The 17,522-nt window shown below is 37.2% G+C and overlaps 1 protein-coding gene across 1 annotated transcript; it reads left to right on the plus strand.

Annotated features, from left to right (window-relative positions):
- Window positions 1–4,652: 4,652 nt before the first annotated feature.
- On the plus strand, window positions 4,653–11,457 carry tspan31 (tetraspanin 31). Its single transcript, XM_063884254.1, has 6 exons — window positions 4,653–4,836; window positions 7,277–7,444; window positions 7,530–7,610; window positions 7,699–7,839; window positions 8,075–8,182; window positions 9,727–11,457. Exons 1-6 carry the CDS (start codon window positions 4,774–4,776, stop codon window positions 9,799–9,801), a joined length of 636 nt encoding a protein of 211 aa, XP_063740324.1. The 5' UTR covers window positions 4,653–4,773; the 3' UTR covers window positions 9,802–11,457.
- Window positions 11,458–17,522: the final 6,065 nt, after the last annotated feature.

The raw sequence follows: 17,522 nt of genomic DNA on the forward strand, positions 1-17,522 counted from the left end.
CCCCTTCCTTCACTTTGGCACACAGTCAGTCGACCACATCCCCCACGCTTATTAAGTCCAAAAAACAGAAAAAGAGAGGTGGATCTCTTCTTAGCCCCAGTGAACCCTACATCTACAGATCCAGGTCCCCGTGGAGGATACTCTGACTTTGATCCCCTCTCCAGCAGCCTAATTATACAAAAAAATATTCAGCTGAATGTTTTAACACAGAGAGGATGTGCTTTCAGGGCGTGTAAAGGTCTGCCATATACTGAAAAGACCTCAAAGCTATACCAAAATCCACCCGGGGGTTGATTGACCCTCATTTCACACACAAACAGATAATGAATGGACGGATTAAATCAAAACGTAAGCTGGATATTATATTCCACCCCATCTGATCACAGTGTAAAGGGCTTTTAGTCAGTTACAATTCCAAGGCATGTGTGCTTTCCTTTATTTTACAATGTAGACATCTTTAAACTTCAACTCTTCTACCAAACCTCTTTACTTTTTCCTCCACATGTATCCTGTATCCTGTGCAGACAATCATGGGTTGGTGAATATGTGTTGCAATATACAATATAGTTATTGACGATAATTGGGATACAATTATGTTACTATGATAATGCTATGGTAATTATACATTACATAATGAAAGCTATTGCTATGGACTCTCTCCAAGATCATATTTTGAATGTTATTCATTTGCCAAAAAAGATTTAAAAGGCATACTGTATTAATCATTTTAAATGTTCATTAGACATCGCTATAATGACTTTATAATGAATGTGACAATCTGATACTGACAGCACTATTGATGCATTATGATAGATTAAAGGGCCCACAAAACTGCACTGCTGTTTCCAGTTGTGTGTATGGTTTGTTATGCTGTGATTCATCAGGTGGATGAAGTACGAGAACTTGAGTAAAGGAAGTTTCAGTATTCAAAATATTCCACCACAAGTGAAACATATTACATTTATAATTCTGCTTAAGTAATAGGAAAACCGTATCAACAGTATCTTTAAACACAACAACGATTACTATTTGAAGTAAGTAAGTAAAAGTGAAACAGAAATGGAAATACCCAAGTTAAGTACAAGTACATCAACACTGTTCAGTACTTGAGTAAAGAAGCATAGTTTAAAACAATCTGTAATGGTCCATTTTGCATATTAAGTACTTTTCTGTTTATATCTTAAGTACATTTTGCTGGAATAACTTTTGTCATTGTAGAATTGGAAATTCAGGACTTTTTTATTTTTACCAACATACTCTTACATTGTGGTGTGGTTGCAGCTTTCTCTTATTCAAGGGATCCTACTGTGCGTCATTTACAGCAGAAATGTTGCATGTGAGCAGAGAATACTCGGCAGTGACACGCTGTGTCACTTTAACAAGAAAAGGTGGGAAGTAGAGATATTGAGGAAATGATGTCAAACTGATCAGCTTCTCGTGTAAAAGCTTCTCTGTTTGTCTGAAAGGAAGTGGCTTTGAGGGCAGTTGCAGAATGGCAGACAGGAAGTAGGCCGCACAGCAGGTTTCATCCTGCTGCCATGGCGATGGCTGCTGAGGAACATTGCCATTGGTCGCCCCGTGTCCAGAGGCTGACAGATAATAAATAAACGGCCGGAAGACAGGAGGTGAATTTTTGTCCCCAGAGTGAAATGAGAATGAAAATGAGCGTCAACTACCCGGAATGAGACCCACCGAGTGACACAGGAAGCAGAGAGGAGATATCTATCACCTATCATGTTACCCAACCTCCCAATACTAATGTGGATGATGAGAGAAACTAACTGTGAATGAAAAGATCTTTCCTTCTTTATGAAAACAAGAAATGAATTAAAGTGAACACCCTGAGACTTAGATCATGCACCTGTCGATACGAACTTCAGCATACAGGTAATGTGTTGCTTTCTACACCAAAAACAATAAAGAGGAGCTTACCTTGAATGCTGTGGAGGAAAACTTTAAGTCCTGAGCGCAGCTGTGGATTTTCCACTCTTTCAAACTGCTTAGAGAGTCTGTTGATTGCACTCTGGAGAGACTCATGCCTCTTGATCTCTGCTCTTATTGCAGTGGAGTTGACTGACTTGCTGCTGTTCATCCTGACACATCAATCTCTTCTTTAAACTGAAGCTTAAAGAGCCTCGCTTCAGCCCATTTGAAATCCCGGCTGCTCTTGTTCTCACAAGATGAACGCAAACTTTTAAGGAAGCAGAAAAAGAAGCTCCTGCGCCTCAGGGTGTCTCTCTCTTTCTCACTCTGCAGACCACAAAGTCAGAGCACGACAAAGTGTTTCTCAGTTTCCTCTGCAGGTTCAAACTGAACTGAATTCACTTCCTTATTTCAAACCATATTTTCACTATACACGGCAGCTCTGAATGCTGTCGCCACACAAGTTAAAAGGTGCCGGTGGCTTCCGTTTCTCTCACACAACACCCTCCACTGGCATTAATAAAGAAACAATAATGTAAAAACACTTTGATAATGACTCTGTGATTACAGTTAATGTTTTTGAATCTTGGTTAGATGACACATTTAGCTGTGAAATATCCACAGCTGTCAGAGGTTGTATACTCACTTGATTTAAGTGTGTGCTTGCCTCTTTTTTTATTGTCTTTATCTACTTATGTTTGCCTTTCAGTACTCTCTCTCCCCACTGTATGAAATATAAAGGATTTCTGATTCTGATTCTGATCATATGTGTACAGTTATCAGAATAGTGAGCATTTCTATGGAAGCCCATGTTAAAGGATGTTTTGGCCTAACGTTACACCACACATTGGGAATCAGGATGTGCTGTCACACTTCTGCAGAACCTTTTGATTATGTGACACAAGATGATTAAGCTGGTGAGAATATTTGAAAGACATGATACGTTTGCCTTTTCAAAACCACAAAGAAATCATTCATGTGAAACAATCTGAGGTGAAACTGTGTCTTGATTTTCCCACCCTGAAGAGGATGAAACCACCGCTCTAAACTATGATACTGTATATCACAACCGTTTTTTGTGTGATAGACTAGAGACACTAACATACAGACACAACATAAATCAAATAAGGATAGGGAGTCCAACATAACAAATGTATACATGTTGCTTGTTTGCAATCATTTAATCTATTCATAGACATTTAAGCAAGTGTATTCATAATCGACAATGTATTTGACAAAAACTGAGTTGGCAATGAGTCGGATGCAAATGTTTATGTTCTGGTTTGTAATTTAATATGAGCAGCTTGATACTGCACATCAACAGGATATTAGAGATTAACTTTCTGAACTCTGCCATTTGTGGAATTGGTTGGAAATCAAATTTATGAGGGAATAAATGACTTTTAATATAAAACAGAGCTCAACATTTCCCTGTTTTTTTTTTTGGTCATGCTGTAGCACAGATGTCTCCCTGATGTGTTGCCAGGCCTCATTGTGTAATCATTGTGTAACAAGTGGCCTGTCGTCGCCTTCTAATACTCACCGTGGTCACACACCCTCTTCAGTCCAGTTAAAACACACTGATTCTAAACACAGTATGGTGATATGTAGGCTGATGGAAAAACCGAAAATAAATATTCAATCTATTTAAATTATAGACAATTTAGACTATAGCCTAGTTTTCACAGCTTTGGAGTTCGCAAATGCACTTGTTTTTTGTACTTTGTTTTGTTTGTGGTTGCTTGTTTATGACTGTAGTCTGTATATGAGGTATATCTTGTAGTGATGTTTGGGAAGATGATGAAGAAGTCTCCGGAGACACCAGCTTGTATATAATAAGGTTTATTACAACAGCATAGTATCATACACCAACACGGGCGATGCAGGGTTCCCAGAGCCAATTGTGGAAGTCCCCCGAACAGTCTTTGTGCATACACTTTATAGGAGAAGTGTGTGTGTGTGTGTGTGTGTGTGTGTGTGTGTGTGTGTGTGTGTGTGTGTGTGTGTGTGTGTGTGTGTGTGTGTGTGTGTGTGTGTGTGTGTGTGTGTGTGTGTGTGTGTGTGTGTGTGTGTGTGTGTGTGTGTGTGTGTGTGTCGAATGCGATGTTCTATGAAGATGTGGACCCAAATAAGGTGATCTATACATTAGTCTTTGTTTTACTCATCCCTGGAGGTCTTCTGACGTAGTCCAGAGGTTTGTTCTACAACCTCCTGTCGTACCACATCACTCTCTTCACTCTCTATGACCTCAGGGAGTAAACAACTGTATATGAACTGATTTACTATACCACCTCGGCCATGACTTTGTATGCCCCACTCGGTGACCTAGGGCATTTTTAACGTATTTCAGATGTTGTTTTTCACTCTTCTTCCACCCAACCTTCCTCTGACCTCAGGGAGTATCTGCCCTGATATATCTCCAGATTTAACAACACCACATATTTCTAACATATTAACGTCCTATCCACTTTTCCTGACTCCCTAAATGTTTTAGATATACATTTAACAGAAAGAACCCTTTAAAATAAGCTGGAACATTAATTAACAGGTTTGTGGAATTGCAATCCAAAGTGCTTCAGAACAAGCTGAACATATTTGATGGATAGAATATATCTTTTATATACAAATGATGTTCCTTTTTATTACAGAATTTTCCAGAATTGTTGTTTTACCCTAAAACGATTACGTATGGTTTTAACCCCCTACGTCAGATGCGGTGTTTACGTCATCAGCGACGCCCTCTCCGCTGACCAAAAACATTTGAGTCCAGACGTTAAGCGCTCCGGAGAGACCTTTTCTTTTATTATATTCATCTTTATTTATTAATTAACCCATAGAGGTTTTTCGAATATGGTCTGTGGCGGCTTCACCTGTTCCAAAAATGCGCTTTGTTCCCTGAATGTGGTGTACATGGTGAGTGTACAAAATGGATCATCATGCTAACTTTTAGCCAGCTACCGTTAGCTGAGCCTCACTAGCTTATGCATAAACGATAACTAGCTAGCGTTAGCTACGACACAGAAATATGACTGATTTTGCTCTTTGTTTCATATTTTATGCTTTTATTTTGCAGCCGATTAAAGGTGGGAACTATTTTCTGTTCGGCCTATATTTTAAGAAGTGAGTAATTATTAGTGTATGGTAGCTTTCTAGATAGAGAAGTAGTCATTTTAGCTAACCATAGCTAGCCTGTTAGCTATCGCCATTATATGTCTACGAAGCTACCGTTAGCTGGGAGGCCGGCTGACCCCCCAATGTGAAATTGATGTTCTTGAATGGTTTATCTCCCACATCCCCTCTTTTCCTTGGCCTCCCTAGCCTGTCCCAGCTCGATTTTATCAGTTCAGTGTTTGTTTGTGTGTCAGTCATGTGAGTTGTGATAGTCAACATGTTGACTTCATCACAGCTAACATGAACTCACCCTGAACTGATGGCTAAACTGAGAGACTGTACTTAATAGCAATAGATATAGAGGCTGTGGTTAACGGTGTTGATTTTGTATTATGTTATCTTGTAACTTTGGTCGTCCATATATTTAAATAAGGTAGAATTGGACGTATAGCCTTAAACATACCAAAGTCAACTTAAAAATAAGTTGACTTCTCATAGACATTTCATGGCCAAAAAGATACCAAGATAATCATCACAACAGGTCATTATAACATTCTAGAACTACTTAGCCTTAATATTTTTTTAAGAAACAAGTATTTTTTGATCACAAATGGAACCCACATCTATTCGTACACATAATTTGTATGAAAAACCAAAACATCTTCAGCAGGTCATTATAAATCACAAGGGCCTCTGTACATAATGGATACAGATCATGGCATTATTGTGCCAACATTTTCTTTATTCACCTTTTAATTCCTATAGTTGTATCAGTCTCAATCAAAGTCTATGTTTTTCACCTCTCTACCATGACAGCGGGCTAGACAGTTTTTCAAGGCGCTGATGTGAGGATATAGAAATGATTTCCATAACCAAAACTATGTTGTTTTACAGGGCTGTTGCATTGCGGCTTATTGACAGCTGTTCACATTGTTTTATTAGCTCACTCTTTCTGTCACTGTTGCTTTGAATTACTGAATTGTTCACACTCTTGTTGATAACTACTTTTATTAGCACTTTATCTGCCATTTGTAAGTATTGTTGGTCAATGTGTGTCAGTGGGCAACACAGCATTAATGTTTAACAGACCCATCTTGTCTTTTTTATCTGTTGTGCCTATTTATGTGAATAGATTAGCCCATAAAGATAAGAAGCTACATTTTCAGAGGGACATTTTTTTGCTAGAGGGTGCCAATGAAACAAACATATAGACAATTTGATTTGACAATAAAAGGGGTTTAAATCCTATTTCCTGACTAAATACAATATAATTAATAGATCCAACTTCTTAAATGTGAGGGTTTTCATCAGAATAGTTATACATTAATAAGCCCTAATTGTGTTGTATTAGTTAAAGGTATCTTTATCATCATAAGTTGCATTTCTAATAATTTTAGAGATCATAAAACCACTTGCTTTCAAGTTGAATCAAAAAATTCTTGATAGTGTTAAAACGTCTTAATTGTGTCTCACGTTTCCCTGCTGTCTTAATCGTTCTTAAGTCAGGTATGCACCTTGGGGGTAAAGGTAGCATTGCATTGTTTGCTTTCTGTTGTGACACAGTGTCAGCCTCACTGCTGAAGGAATCTCTACAGATACCACCCACCCTGTCACAAAACTTTGGAGCATGTGCACATGCCCGAAATCATGTTGGCAGATGAGTCACTCCCTGTCACGAGTGTGATGCTGTAGCTGCGGTGTAGAATCAGAGCAGTGAGGGAAAATAAAGGCAACAAGGGCAAACATCCCCTTAAAGAGAAAGTTGAACATTATGCGGTTAGACATACCAAACAATCAAAATACAAAAATCAAAAATGAATCGTAAAGTTTTATTTTTTTGTATTTTACAGAATATAAGCAAACAAATCATTTTTTATAGTCATCAAGAAATAAATACAAATATAACAATGATTTCATTGTTTGTACATCATTGAGAAATCCCCAGATGCCAGCAGTCTCATGAGCCTGAGAATTATTAGCATTTAAACTTCAGTCAGCTTTTTTCCTTTTTCTGTTTCTGTGCTTCACCTGAATTATTAAGCACTATTTACACATTTTTCACACTTGTATTTGAATCCTCGTACAGCTCTTAAAGACCTAAAAACAGAAGTGACTTGTATTTGAAAGGTTACTGGTGTTTGTGGTAATCTTAACGTGAGCTACATGAGGAGCTCAGTCTCATCACATCCCGCTGCCTCAGCTGACACTGGTTAACTTCCTTCCCTTTGCTCCTTTGCTCCAGCTGGTGGGGCTGCTGCTGATCGGGGTAGCAGCATGGGGGAAGGGGTTCGGCTTGGTGTCGAGCATCCACATCATAGGAGGGGTCATCGCAGTGGGCGTGTTCCTGCTGCTCATCGCTATTGTTGGACTCATCGGAGCGATACACCACCACCAAGTCCTGCTTTTCTTTGTATCCTTTCTGGAGTCAGATTCAGTTAAATGTCACTGATTTGGAAATGTGTTTGCACAGTTGTTTCCTTAACTTTGCTCCCCAGTACATGGTGATTCTTTTCATCGTTTTCCTGTTCCAATTTGGAGTTTCCTGTTCCTGCTTGGCGATGAACCGTGGGCAGCAGGTGAGATTAACTCTTTAAGTCTTAAATAAATTGTTTTGAGACTTTTTATACAACGAAGTGGATTCAATTGTTTCCATCTTATTTGCAGGAGGCCCTTCTGAGCTCCACCTGGGGACTGTTGGAAAACAAGACTAAGACGGACCTGGAGAGCCAGCTGAACTGCTGCGGTCTGCTCAACCACACCTCCACTCGCACTCAGTTTGATCTGGAATGGCAGAGCTGCCCCGCTGTGAGTCTTACATATCAACACTTTCACTTTATATAAGGGGTTCTATTTTACTGCATCATAGATAACTTCTGCAGTCTCACTGTATGAATCCTGTTACACAATATACCCCCAGGGGAAGTTAAAAGTAGTCAACTTTCTGAAGTTCTCAGAATAGATTTTGGAGAATACTGCCTCGGCTGAAAAAACTAGCGGAGGACTAAAGGCCTCATTTATTTTTCTGTGTCGTTGCCTCCAGTTATGCAGAAACACTCGCTGTTTCACCTGCGGGGATAAAATGCTGAATCATGCAACCGAGGTTCTGAAGATCCTCGGGGGTGTCGGGCTCTTCTTCAGCTTCACAGAGGTGAGTGTCCGTGTTACAAAGCTACACCTGCTAATATAATAAGGATTATCCATCGGGCTCAGAGTAGTGTTTTTCCCAGAGAGCAAATCATCAAGGGATCTCAAGGTTGGCCTCACTGAACTCAATTGTTCCATCGTCTCAATCAGGGGACATTTGCTTCCCAGGGTAAAATAAATCTAACTTTGACACCTGCATTTTGAACTGTAACCCATGCTGTATTACTGCTGCTGCTGCTGCTGCTGCAGCACTGTACATACAGGGTTGTGCAGCAGGCAGGAGAGCACAGTCTGAACATCTTGACTTTGACTTAACAGCTTCATCTGCAGCTGTGAAGAAAACGAGTTTCAAACTGAATAAAAAGCCACGCAGCTTTCAAATGATGATTTGGCATTTGAATGTCAGCGTTATGAATGAAGCTTCAAAGATTCACTACAGCCCTGGTAGCTTATCAGCCACTTGTACTCCCTCTGAATGGATGTTATATCCTCTATTCAGAGGGAACATAAACTGTTTGCATACAGTTGTGAGTCAGTGAAGTAAACTGTGTGAATGATTGGCCCTTTTATTGAAAAAGAGTGAAGCGACTGAATTAAGTCACCTACAATGCTGAGAGCAAATGCCAGAGGGATTCTAATCATAATAACACCCTTATAGCCTTTTTAAAACCTGCCCTTAAAAAGTATATATGATTAAATATACACAAACGAATACAAGCGCCCATAACTACCTACATATATCATAATGCAAATACGTAAACATGGTGTGCTGACTTAAATGAACAGAAGCAACAGCACTTACTCCTTTCATTTAAAGAGTTTAAATGCAAATATTTCAGAATAAAAGCCTCTGCACAAAAACACTTATTTTAAATCTGAAACGGGAAGTTTGTTTTTAAAATAAATGTTTACTTCCTATTATGTATGTGACCTTTTCTATAGAAATAAACATTGAGATGGTGGTTTACCACAGATCATTTTTGCCATCCTCTGCACACGGCACATAACTGCAAAAAGAACCTCTAGATGTTCTAGATTGCGCTTCTCACACGGGCTGCACGGCTGCTATAACCTGTTCACATTGGAGCCGATTTTATTTGACGCTCCTCAAGTGGGCTGTGAGGCCCCGGCGTAAGAGAGAGATCGAGGTATGCACCATGAGCTTGCTGTTTTTCACTGAAATTGTAGATTTTAATATTGCTATATTTCGTTAACGGAAATGAGCAACACTGCACTTGATTTTTATATATGTTTGCACTATCATTTGTGTCATTCTCTTTGTTATAATTTTATACACACAACATCTACTGCACATCTTGTGAGAGGAATCTATCCTCGGCTGCTGTCCTCTGGGTGGAATATTGTGATTTACATTTCATATCAGAAAGGATAAGTTCGTAGAGTATTGATGCGTTGGCTGTTTTACAGCTACAGTAGTTTCAACAACTAGCTCTACATCACCAACCTTATTTTGAGATGACGTGCTTTTTGTTCTCCTTTTGCTACGTGACCGTGCGTTAATTTATTTCCCCTTTCTGTCTTGAACAGATCCTGGGAGTGTGGCTCGCCGTGCGCTACAGGAACCAGAAGGATCCACGAGCAAACCCAAGTGCTTTCCTATAGTCTGTCCCCCTCTACACAGCGCTGCAGATGCGTTTTCATACACACTGGTACACATAGAATCATGCACATCTAGAGGCAGAATCGCCGGCTTACAAAATGCAAAACCACCACAACACAGAACGGACAAGCGCACGCAGCACCTGACGTACACTGACAAACAAAAACACGCACACACACCTCCACCTGAGACTGAGAAACTTCAACGACGAGCTAGAACACCTGGATACTTCTGTATGAAAGGATAACTTGTTATGCCATGAAGTGTGACTTGTTGGCATCATGACCCAGCCTTGATTTGAGTACCAGATTTCCAACTATGTAACAAGGGAATAGACATCTCTGCATGTTTCCTACGCCTGCACAGACAAACAGCCTCTGGGTTGATTTTTAACCCCACCCACACCAACTTAATGACAAACAAAATAACCTGTATGCACCTTGAATTCGTCCCTCTTGTCTCTGGTGTAGTGCCACCACATAGATATCTTCCTCTAGTCGGTGCTGTGGGTGATGTGTAGAGCTGTAAACATGTCCAGTGTGTGTTCTCAAACAGGGAAAAGAAGGAAAATACTGGACATGTGATGTAAAGTAGATTTTGAATTGTATGTAAATGTTCTTTTTTGCCACATAATGCCAGGATTTAACAGGATTAGGAAGACTAGATGTTAGGTAATGTAGTTGCTAGTCCTTCGGCTTCAAAGAATATTTATGAACTGTATCTGAGCCAACAAACTGTCACGAGTCGGAGATGTTGAGATGCCAACGGACTGCAGCTTCGATGTTGTACATAAACTTTTAGAAATCATTCTCGATGGATTTGACATGTAGATGCCTCTATAGTTGGGAGGCTTGCCTGCATAGTTGAGGTCTTAAAAAAACACCATAATCCACCTTTCCTGTATTTACGATGTTCCTTTGTGTCACTCCGTGATGTTGCTTAGCATAGATTCAGGTACGTACCTTTACCTCCTGTGTAACTGGAAGAAAACATAACCAATGTAAAAAAAACAAACAAAAAAAAATCGTTGCTTTGAAAAACTGGGTTAATTCGGACAAACCTGCTCATCGTGAACCCAGGCTTCTCTTTAATAGTGTTGATTGTGGACGTGTGCTATTATGGTTGCAATTATTTTCCTTTTTTTATATATATATGAATATTTAGAATGATTCTGTAATGGAATGGTTCCGTTTTCAGCTCTTTTTCGTTCATCAGTGTTAAATGCTTTGTAAAAAAATACAAACGTGTTAAATATTTTCAGGATGTAATTTAAGTTTAAGGATGCACATTAGGCTGAAGTTATATTGTAGGTTTGATGATATAATTTCAATGCCTTGCTCGATGTTTTAACATTTGCTGTTGATAAATCACTGCTTATTAATTCTCTCTTTTAAGGCGTGTTTTCTCTTTTTGAATTTTAATGTAAGGACTAACACAAACTGTATTTACTTGTCTTACTTGAACCTGTCATTTTATCTATGGATTTCCTGCTGCTGATTTGGAGTCGCATCGCTGGTGTGTGCAAACACTTTGATGGATCTTAAGCATTAATATGCCATATATTCAACCTCACTTTGAATTTGTGTGCCCTTGTTATTCAATTGTATCTTGACTTTTTGAGACTTAATTTTCCAAATAATAAAACCTCAAATTGGAAAGTGTTTCACCGAGTTGTTGTTTGAGATGATATCTTTGTGTCTTTTTAGAAATGCAGTGACATAGTCATGTTGTTTAGCATCTATTCAAAGCTTTACTGTTTTATACTCCTCCTCCGATGTATTTGAGAGGGAAACGGTGTAATATTTTACTCCAATTCATTATTTGACAGCTTTAATTACTCAAGAGTCCGATAAGTAGTATGTATCGGTAAGATTTAAAAACATGTTAAAGACATCACTAACAGAACAGCATCTGTACGGTCTTTTAACATGTTTTGAATAACTTATTGTTCATCATGTTTTCTTGATGTTCTTCGTGTCTTTGTTGTGTTCTTTAATAATTATATATTTCATAAAACAAAATATATTTTTTTAATGAATGTTTTACTTTTCTAGACATGCTGAAAATACGTATGAATTTATGTACATAACATGTATGTAAATGTATGTATGTAAGCATCTTTAAGCCCTTGTAAACGTGCATACACATATATACATGTCTGTGTGTGTACAGTATGTATATAAAGCTGACAATGGCCTCCAAATAAAAATACACTTAATTTATTGTAATTTATTTGAATAGAAAAATAATTAGGGTTTGAAACTTAGTCATTATCCTGAAAAAAAGTCTATGAAACCCAAATAATCCTAATGGAATAAACAAATATATCCAGGAAGAAAAGAGGAAACCTGAGCCTCAGGTCTCGGCACTTCTTCTGAGAGGTTATTTTGTGGAGTTTCGTTGTGTTGATGCGTGTGTTGACCACATGATGGCAGCACAGGGTCTCTGCAGCTGCCTCCTCTTCCTGTGAGGTGTTCCTGCTCTGACATGGTAAATAACTCCAGACAAGCAGAGAATCCAAACACAGTGGGGTCTTTCTCTGGTGATTATTACTGCACCGCTCAGATTGATCGCACCCGAGCTGAAGGTGGATAGCATCAGCATGGCAGCTGTAAAATGTCTTTACTCAAGCTGTAGTTTTTTGAGTGCCTGTTTTATTCCTTCAGAAGGCCAATAATCCCTTCAGTTGGGATGAGTCCAGAAATGTGGGGGTGGGTTGAGGGGGGGGGGAGGCAGAGCAGAAGGAGAGCTCAAGTGCGCTCTGATAGTGGAAAAGAGACAAAACACAAAGAGATATCCAGGTACCTTTCAACCAAGGTTGCCCTAAATGAGGATAAACTGCCTCTCTGCCCTCGTCTTAATGGCCCATGGCAGACTGTCGCCATCCCGCGGCCCTCCTTTTATGAAAAGGCATGACCTGATCTCTGCCGTTGGTAGCACCCTGCCAAGAAGCACCTGCAGATTCACTCTCCTGAGACGAAGGAACATTTATGTAAGGGAAATGTGACTCCACAAAAGAAATGCGACACCTTTGGGCAATAAAACGTACGTGCAATCGGCACCTAGATAAGATTATTAATATTACTGGCTTCCATCTCAGTTTGACAATTGTAATACTCTAACAAGGCTCTGTAAGTAGCTCAGTGTAAAATATAATAGTAGCGTGTACCATAAACTTTATTCTACATGTTACTCTCAATTTATCCCATAAATAATGCCGCTGCTGCCACGTTTCGACCTGAAAGTGTACATTTTCAATATATTTTTAAATCTTATGTGCTAACTTGATCTAATAGTGCTTTGTATTGTTTGTCTCTATCTTTACTTTTTCTGTAACAATTGAAATTTCCCCTCTGATTCTGATTCTGATAAGGGCGTTGGGTTTTGAGTTTTGCTCGGTGGCTTTGGACCAGCATTTGTTTAGGAAATCTGCACCACACATCGTATCCCCGTATCCTGTCAGCGTGCCGTCCTGAGGGCCCGGTGCCAGTCCCCACCCTGTGATGCATGTCCATATGCCGGGTGTATTAGCTCGGAGAAGCTGTGGAGAATTGCACCAACAGGGACGGCCATCTGTCCTCCTACAGATATAGCATGGACTCTGCAGTCGCATGATACGAAGGCAGGATCTGAAAACATTTGGTGCACTATACCACAGCGACATGGTGAATGGGTTTTATAAGGGCCTTATTCTATAGGCAGAACTAATTGTGTATAGCTGTTCAGCAAGGGGCATGATAAGGCCACCTTCAGAACAGTAGGAGCCAATTTATTGTTTCTTATTATAGTCTTGTTCACTGTCGGGGGGTCGGGGGGTGGGGATAACAGGAAATACTGTGAAAGTACTTAATACCACACTTGAAATGGAAGCTGTTGCTTAGGACGTAGTTAAATTACAAGCCATTCATTGACTGAGCTGAAAATATACTGAGTAATGGGAAGCTTTGTAGATATAAGTGATGGATGGATGGATGGATGGATGGATGGGTGGGTGGGTGGGAGGATGGATGGATGGATGGATGGATGGATGGATGGATGGATGGATGGATGGATGGATGGATGGATGGTGGATGGATGGATGGATGGATGGATAGATAGATGGATGGATGGATGGATGGCAACACCAGAAAGGTATAAAGTATCAATATAATACAGAATATAAACAAATATATATATTTAAACATAGGATATTATAGGCCTACTACATATGTGTCATACTTAAGTACAAATACCAGAAGATGTTATCCCAAATTGGGAAATTCTCAAGGCTATCAGGTATGTGTCAAACACTAGAAAAGTATATATCAATACCTACTATTCATTAGCCTATCATTAGAATACAGAGTATAAAGAAACTAGTTAGAATACTCTGCTCATTTTCAGGTTATTTGTATTTAGTGCCTCTACTGTGACTTTAATGTTCAAACAGCTCTTTATTTTTCTCAGACTGCCTGTGCTGCAGCTCCTCTTTTCACCCTCTGTCTGAAACCAGAGTCCTAGTCTGCTCTGATTGGTTAGCTGGCCGGCTCTGTTGTGATTGATCAATCGCTTAGAGATGTCCCACCCCTTAGCCTATCACGTACAATGTGTTTGAAAGCTAGCAAATGTAAGCGCTAGTGTGAGATTATGTTACAGACTAAACAAAGGAGTCCAATCAAGACGTTGCAGTTTGGGGAAAAGCATGATAGATACAACTGTAACACACATAGGCGTATTATATATATTAGACATCCTTTTTGTCATTTAAATTGGCCATTAATTGGAAGATTGGCTATGATAAAATGTCCTTATGCCAGATACTAAATCCTCAATTGCGTGAGTGTGTTTGTGAATGAGCATTAGATTAGAGGATGAGCAGTTTGGCACCTGATGAATGTGTGCAAATGTTGGCATGTAGTCTAAAAGTGCTTTGAGTGGTCGTAGGAATACAAAGTGCTTTATAAATCCATGTTCAGTTTTACAATTTACCTGAAGCTGCTTGTGTGATGTACATTATTTATACTGATGCATCTGTGCATTAATAGAGATGAACTTAAGAGCTTGATTTATGTTCAGTATTGGTCCAGTCTTCTCATAGTTCAAACCCCTTAAAAGGGTCACAAGATACATCTGAGACGATTGATGGGACGAGGGAAAATAACTGAATCTGGTGTCAAATCATACCTTATTTCTCGCCTTACATTTTAATGAAATAGATTATACTTTGACCTCTTCGAGCCTCACTTACGTGGTTTTCCTGATCTAGATTCTTCCCACAGCTCGGCGAGGACAAACAGGAAGGCAAATCATTATCATCAGTGAGAGGAGACAAACAGGTCAATAAGGTCTATCAATAATGAAACACAGCATGTTGTTAGTCATCAGATGGAAAGTGGTGCAGGTGATGTAGAGGGGTTAATCAGAGCGTGCATGTCTTAAAGTGTCATTAAAAGGATGAAATAACATTCAGTATTAAAATTGCAGTTCAACTGATCAACACCGTCGCAAATAACAAGGTATTACCGTTTGTTTTTTAGACGTGACGGTCTTTGTTAATTATTTACAGAGGTTAAAGAAGTACTTAGATTGTGTACTTAAGTTAAGATTTAAGTACCAGAGTGTAGGAATACTCTGGTACAAGTAAAAGTGGAAAAGTAATAGCATCAAAAGATACTTGAAGGACCAAAAGTAAAAGTACTCATTCTGCAGATTGGTCCATTTTGGAATAATATCTCTGATATGTTTTATAATTGTTGATCATTAGCTGGTAAAGGTGCAGCTAGTTTTAATGCCTTTGCATACGGCAGGGTAGCTTGTAGATTTACTCCAGGTGTAACTAAAGTCTGATTTAAGGGTTCATTATATTTCCCATCATTAATCCAAATCTGTAAAGTAACAATAGGTATTAAATAAATGGAGTGGAGTAAAAGTACTTTTGGTTTAGAATATACATCGTAGCATAAAATTGAAATATTCAAGTAAAGTAGAAGTCCCTAAAGTCCCTAGTACTTGAGCAAATGTACTTAGTTACTCCCACTTCTGCTTATTTAATGTCCCTTTGCCTGGGTTGCCAGGGCACATCACACAAACAGTCAACCAGAAATACATTTATAACACGTTAGTAGAAATGACGGAAGAGAGAAACAGATGAGGTGACACATTCAGGTTCACAGTACAGTAAACACAAGTGTGACTACCTGTTGTGCAGACAGGAAATATTCATCTTATAAATCCAGGATAAAGCTGCATGTTTAGTGCTTTGGATACAGACTCCATTGCATACAGACCTTAAAATTAACACATCATTACCATGCTGCCCCCCACACAGAACCATCATAAAATAACCCTCCCACACCATGAACCATGATGCATTACAAACACATAGCAGAACAGTTTGCTCCAATGTGGACCAATGCTTACGTAGGTCAGGAATGTTATCGAAGAAAGATACACAAGTGTGGTTGCAAATGTAGTGTTTTTTTAAAATGTGATTTGGCACCATTTGATAGAAAGAGCGTGAACTCAAGGTGAAATACTTTCTCAGTTTAAATCTTGAGGAAATTCAAACTGCACCAAGGCCTTAGAAAAAGAATAGAGTAGAAAAAGTACTGAAAAGAGTAAAAGAGAAAGCTGCTCGATTATTATTGTTATTATTACTATTATTATTATTATTATTATTATTATTATTATTATTATTATTATTATTATTACTATTACTATTATTATTACTATTATTATTATTGTTATTATTATTATTATTATTATTATTACTATTACTATTATTATTACTATTATTATTATTATTGTTATTATTACTATTATTATTATTATTATTATTATTATTACTATTATTATTATTATTATTATTATTATTATTATTATTACTATTACTATTATTATTACTATTATTATTATTATTGTTATTATTACTATTATTATTATTATTATTATTATTATTATTATTATTATTATTATTATTACTATTACTATTATTATTACTATTATTATTATTATTATTATTATTATTATTATTACTATTATTATTATTACTATTATTATTACTATTATTATTATTACTATTATTATTACTATTATTATTACTATTATTATTATTAGTATTATTATTATTACTATTATTATTATTATTACTATTATTACCATTATTATTATTACTATTATTATTATTATTATTACTATTATTACTATTATTATTATTATTACTATTATTATTATTATTATTATTATTACTATTTTTTATTACTATTGTTATTTTTTAAAATTATTATTACTATTATTTTTTTTTTATTATTATTATTACTATTATTATTATTACTATTATTTTTTTTTTAAATTACTATTATTACTATTATTATTATTACTATTATTATTATTACTATTACTATTATTACTATTATTATTATTACTATTATTATTACTATTATTATTATTACTATTATTATTATTATTATTACTATTATTATTATTACTATTATTATTATTATTATTACTATTATTATTATTACTATTATTATTATTACTATTATTATTACTATTATTATTATTATTATTATTACTACTATTATTGTTATTATTGTTATTATTTACATGTATCATACTACTACTTTGTTTGTTTTGTTGTTTGTCCTTACATCTTGTAAAGCGGCCGTGGGTCACATTAAAGGCGCTTTACAAATTAAATCTATCATTTTTATTAGTATCTCATAAATAAAACCTCATCAATTTT

Source organism: Eleginops maclovinus, chromosome 1 (genome assembly GCF_036324505.1).
Source record: "Eleginops maclovinus isolate JMC-PN-2008 ecotype Puerto Natales chromosome 1, JC_Emac_rtc_rv5, whole genome shotgun sequence".
NCBI lineage: Eukaryota > Metazoa > Chordata > Actinopteri > Perciformes > Eleginopidae > Eleginops > Eleginops maclovinus.

Bases quoted from the DNA above. Each gene is read 5' to 3' on its own strand.
- tspan31 (XM_063884254.1), top strand. From the start codon at position 4,774: ATGGTCTGTGGCGGCTTCACCTGTTCCAAAAATGCGCTTTGTTCCCTG. The intron at 7,445-7,529 runs GTATCCTTTCTG...TTTGCTCCCCAG, and splicing joins ACCAAGTCCTGCTTTTCTTT to TACATGGTGATTCTTTTCAT. The intron at 7,611-7,698 runs GTGAGATTAACT...TCTTATTTGCAG, and splicing joins CGATGAACCGTGGGCAGCAG to GAGGCCCTTCTGAGCTCCAC.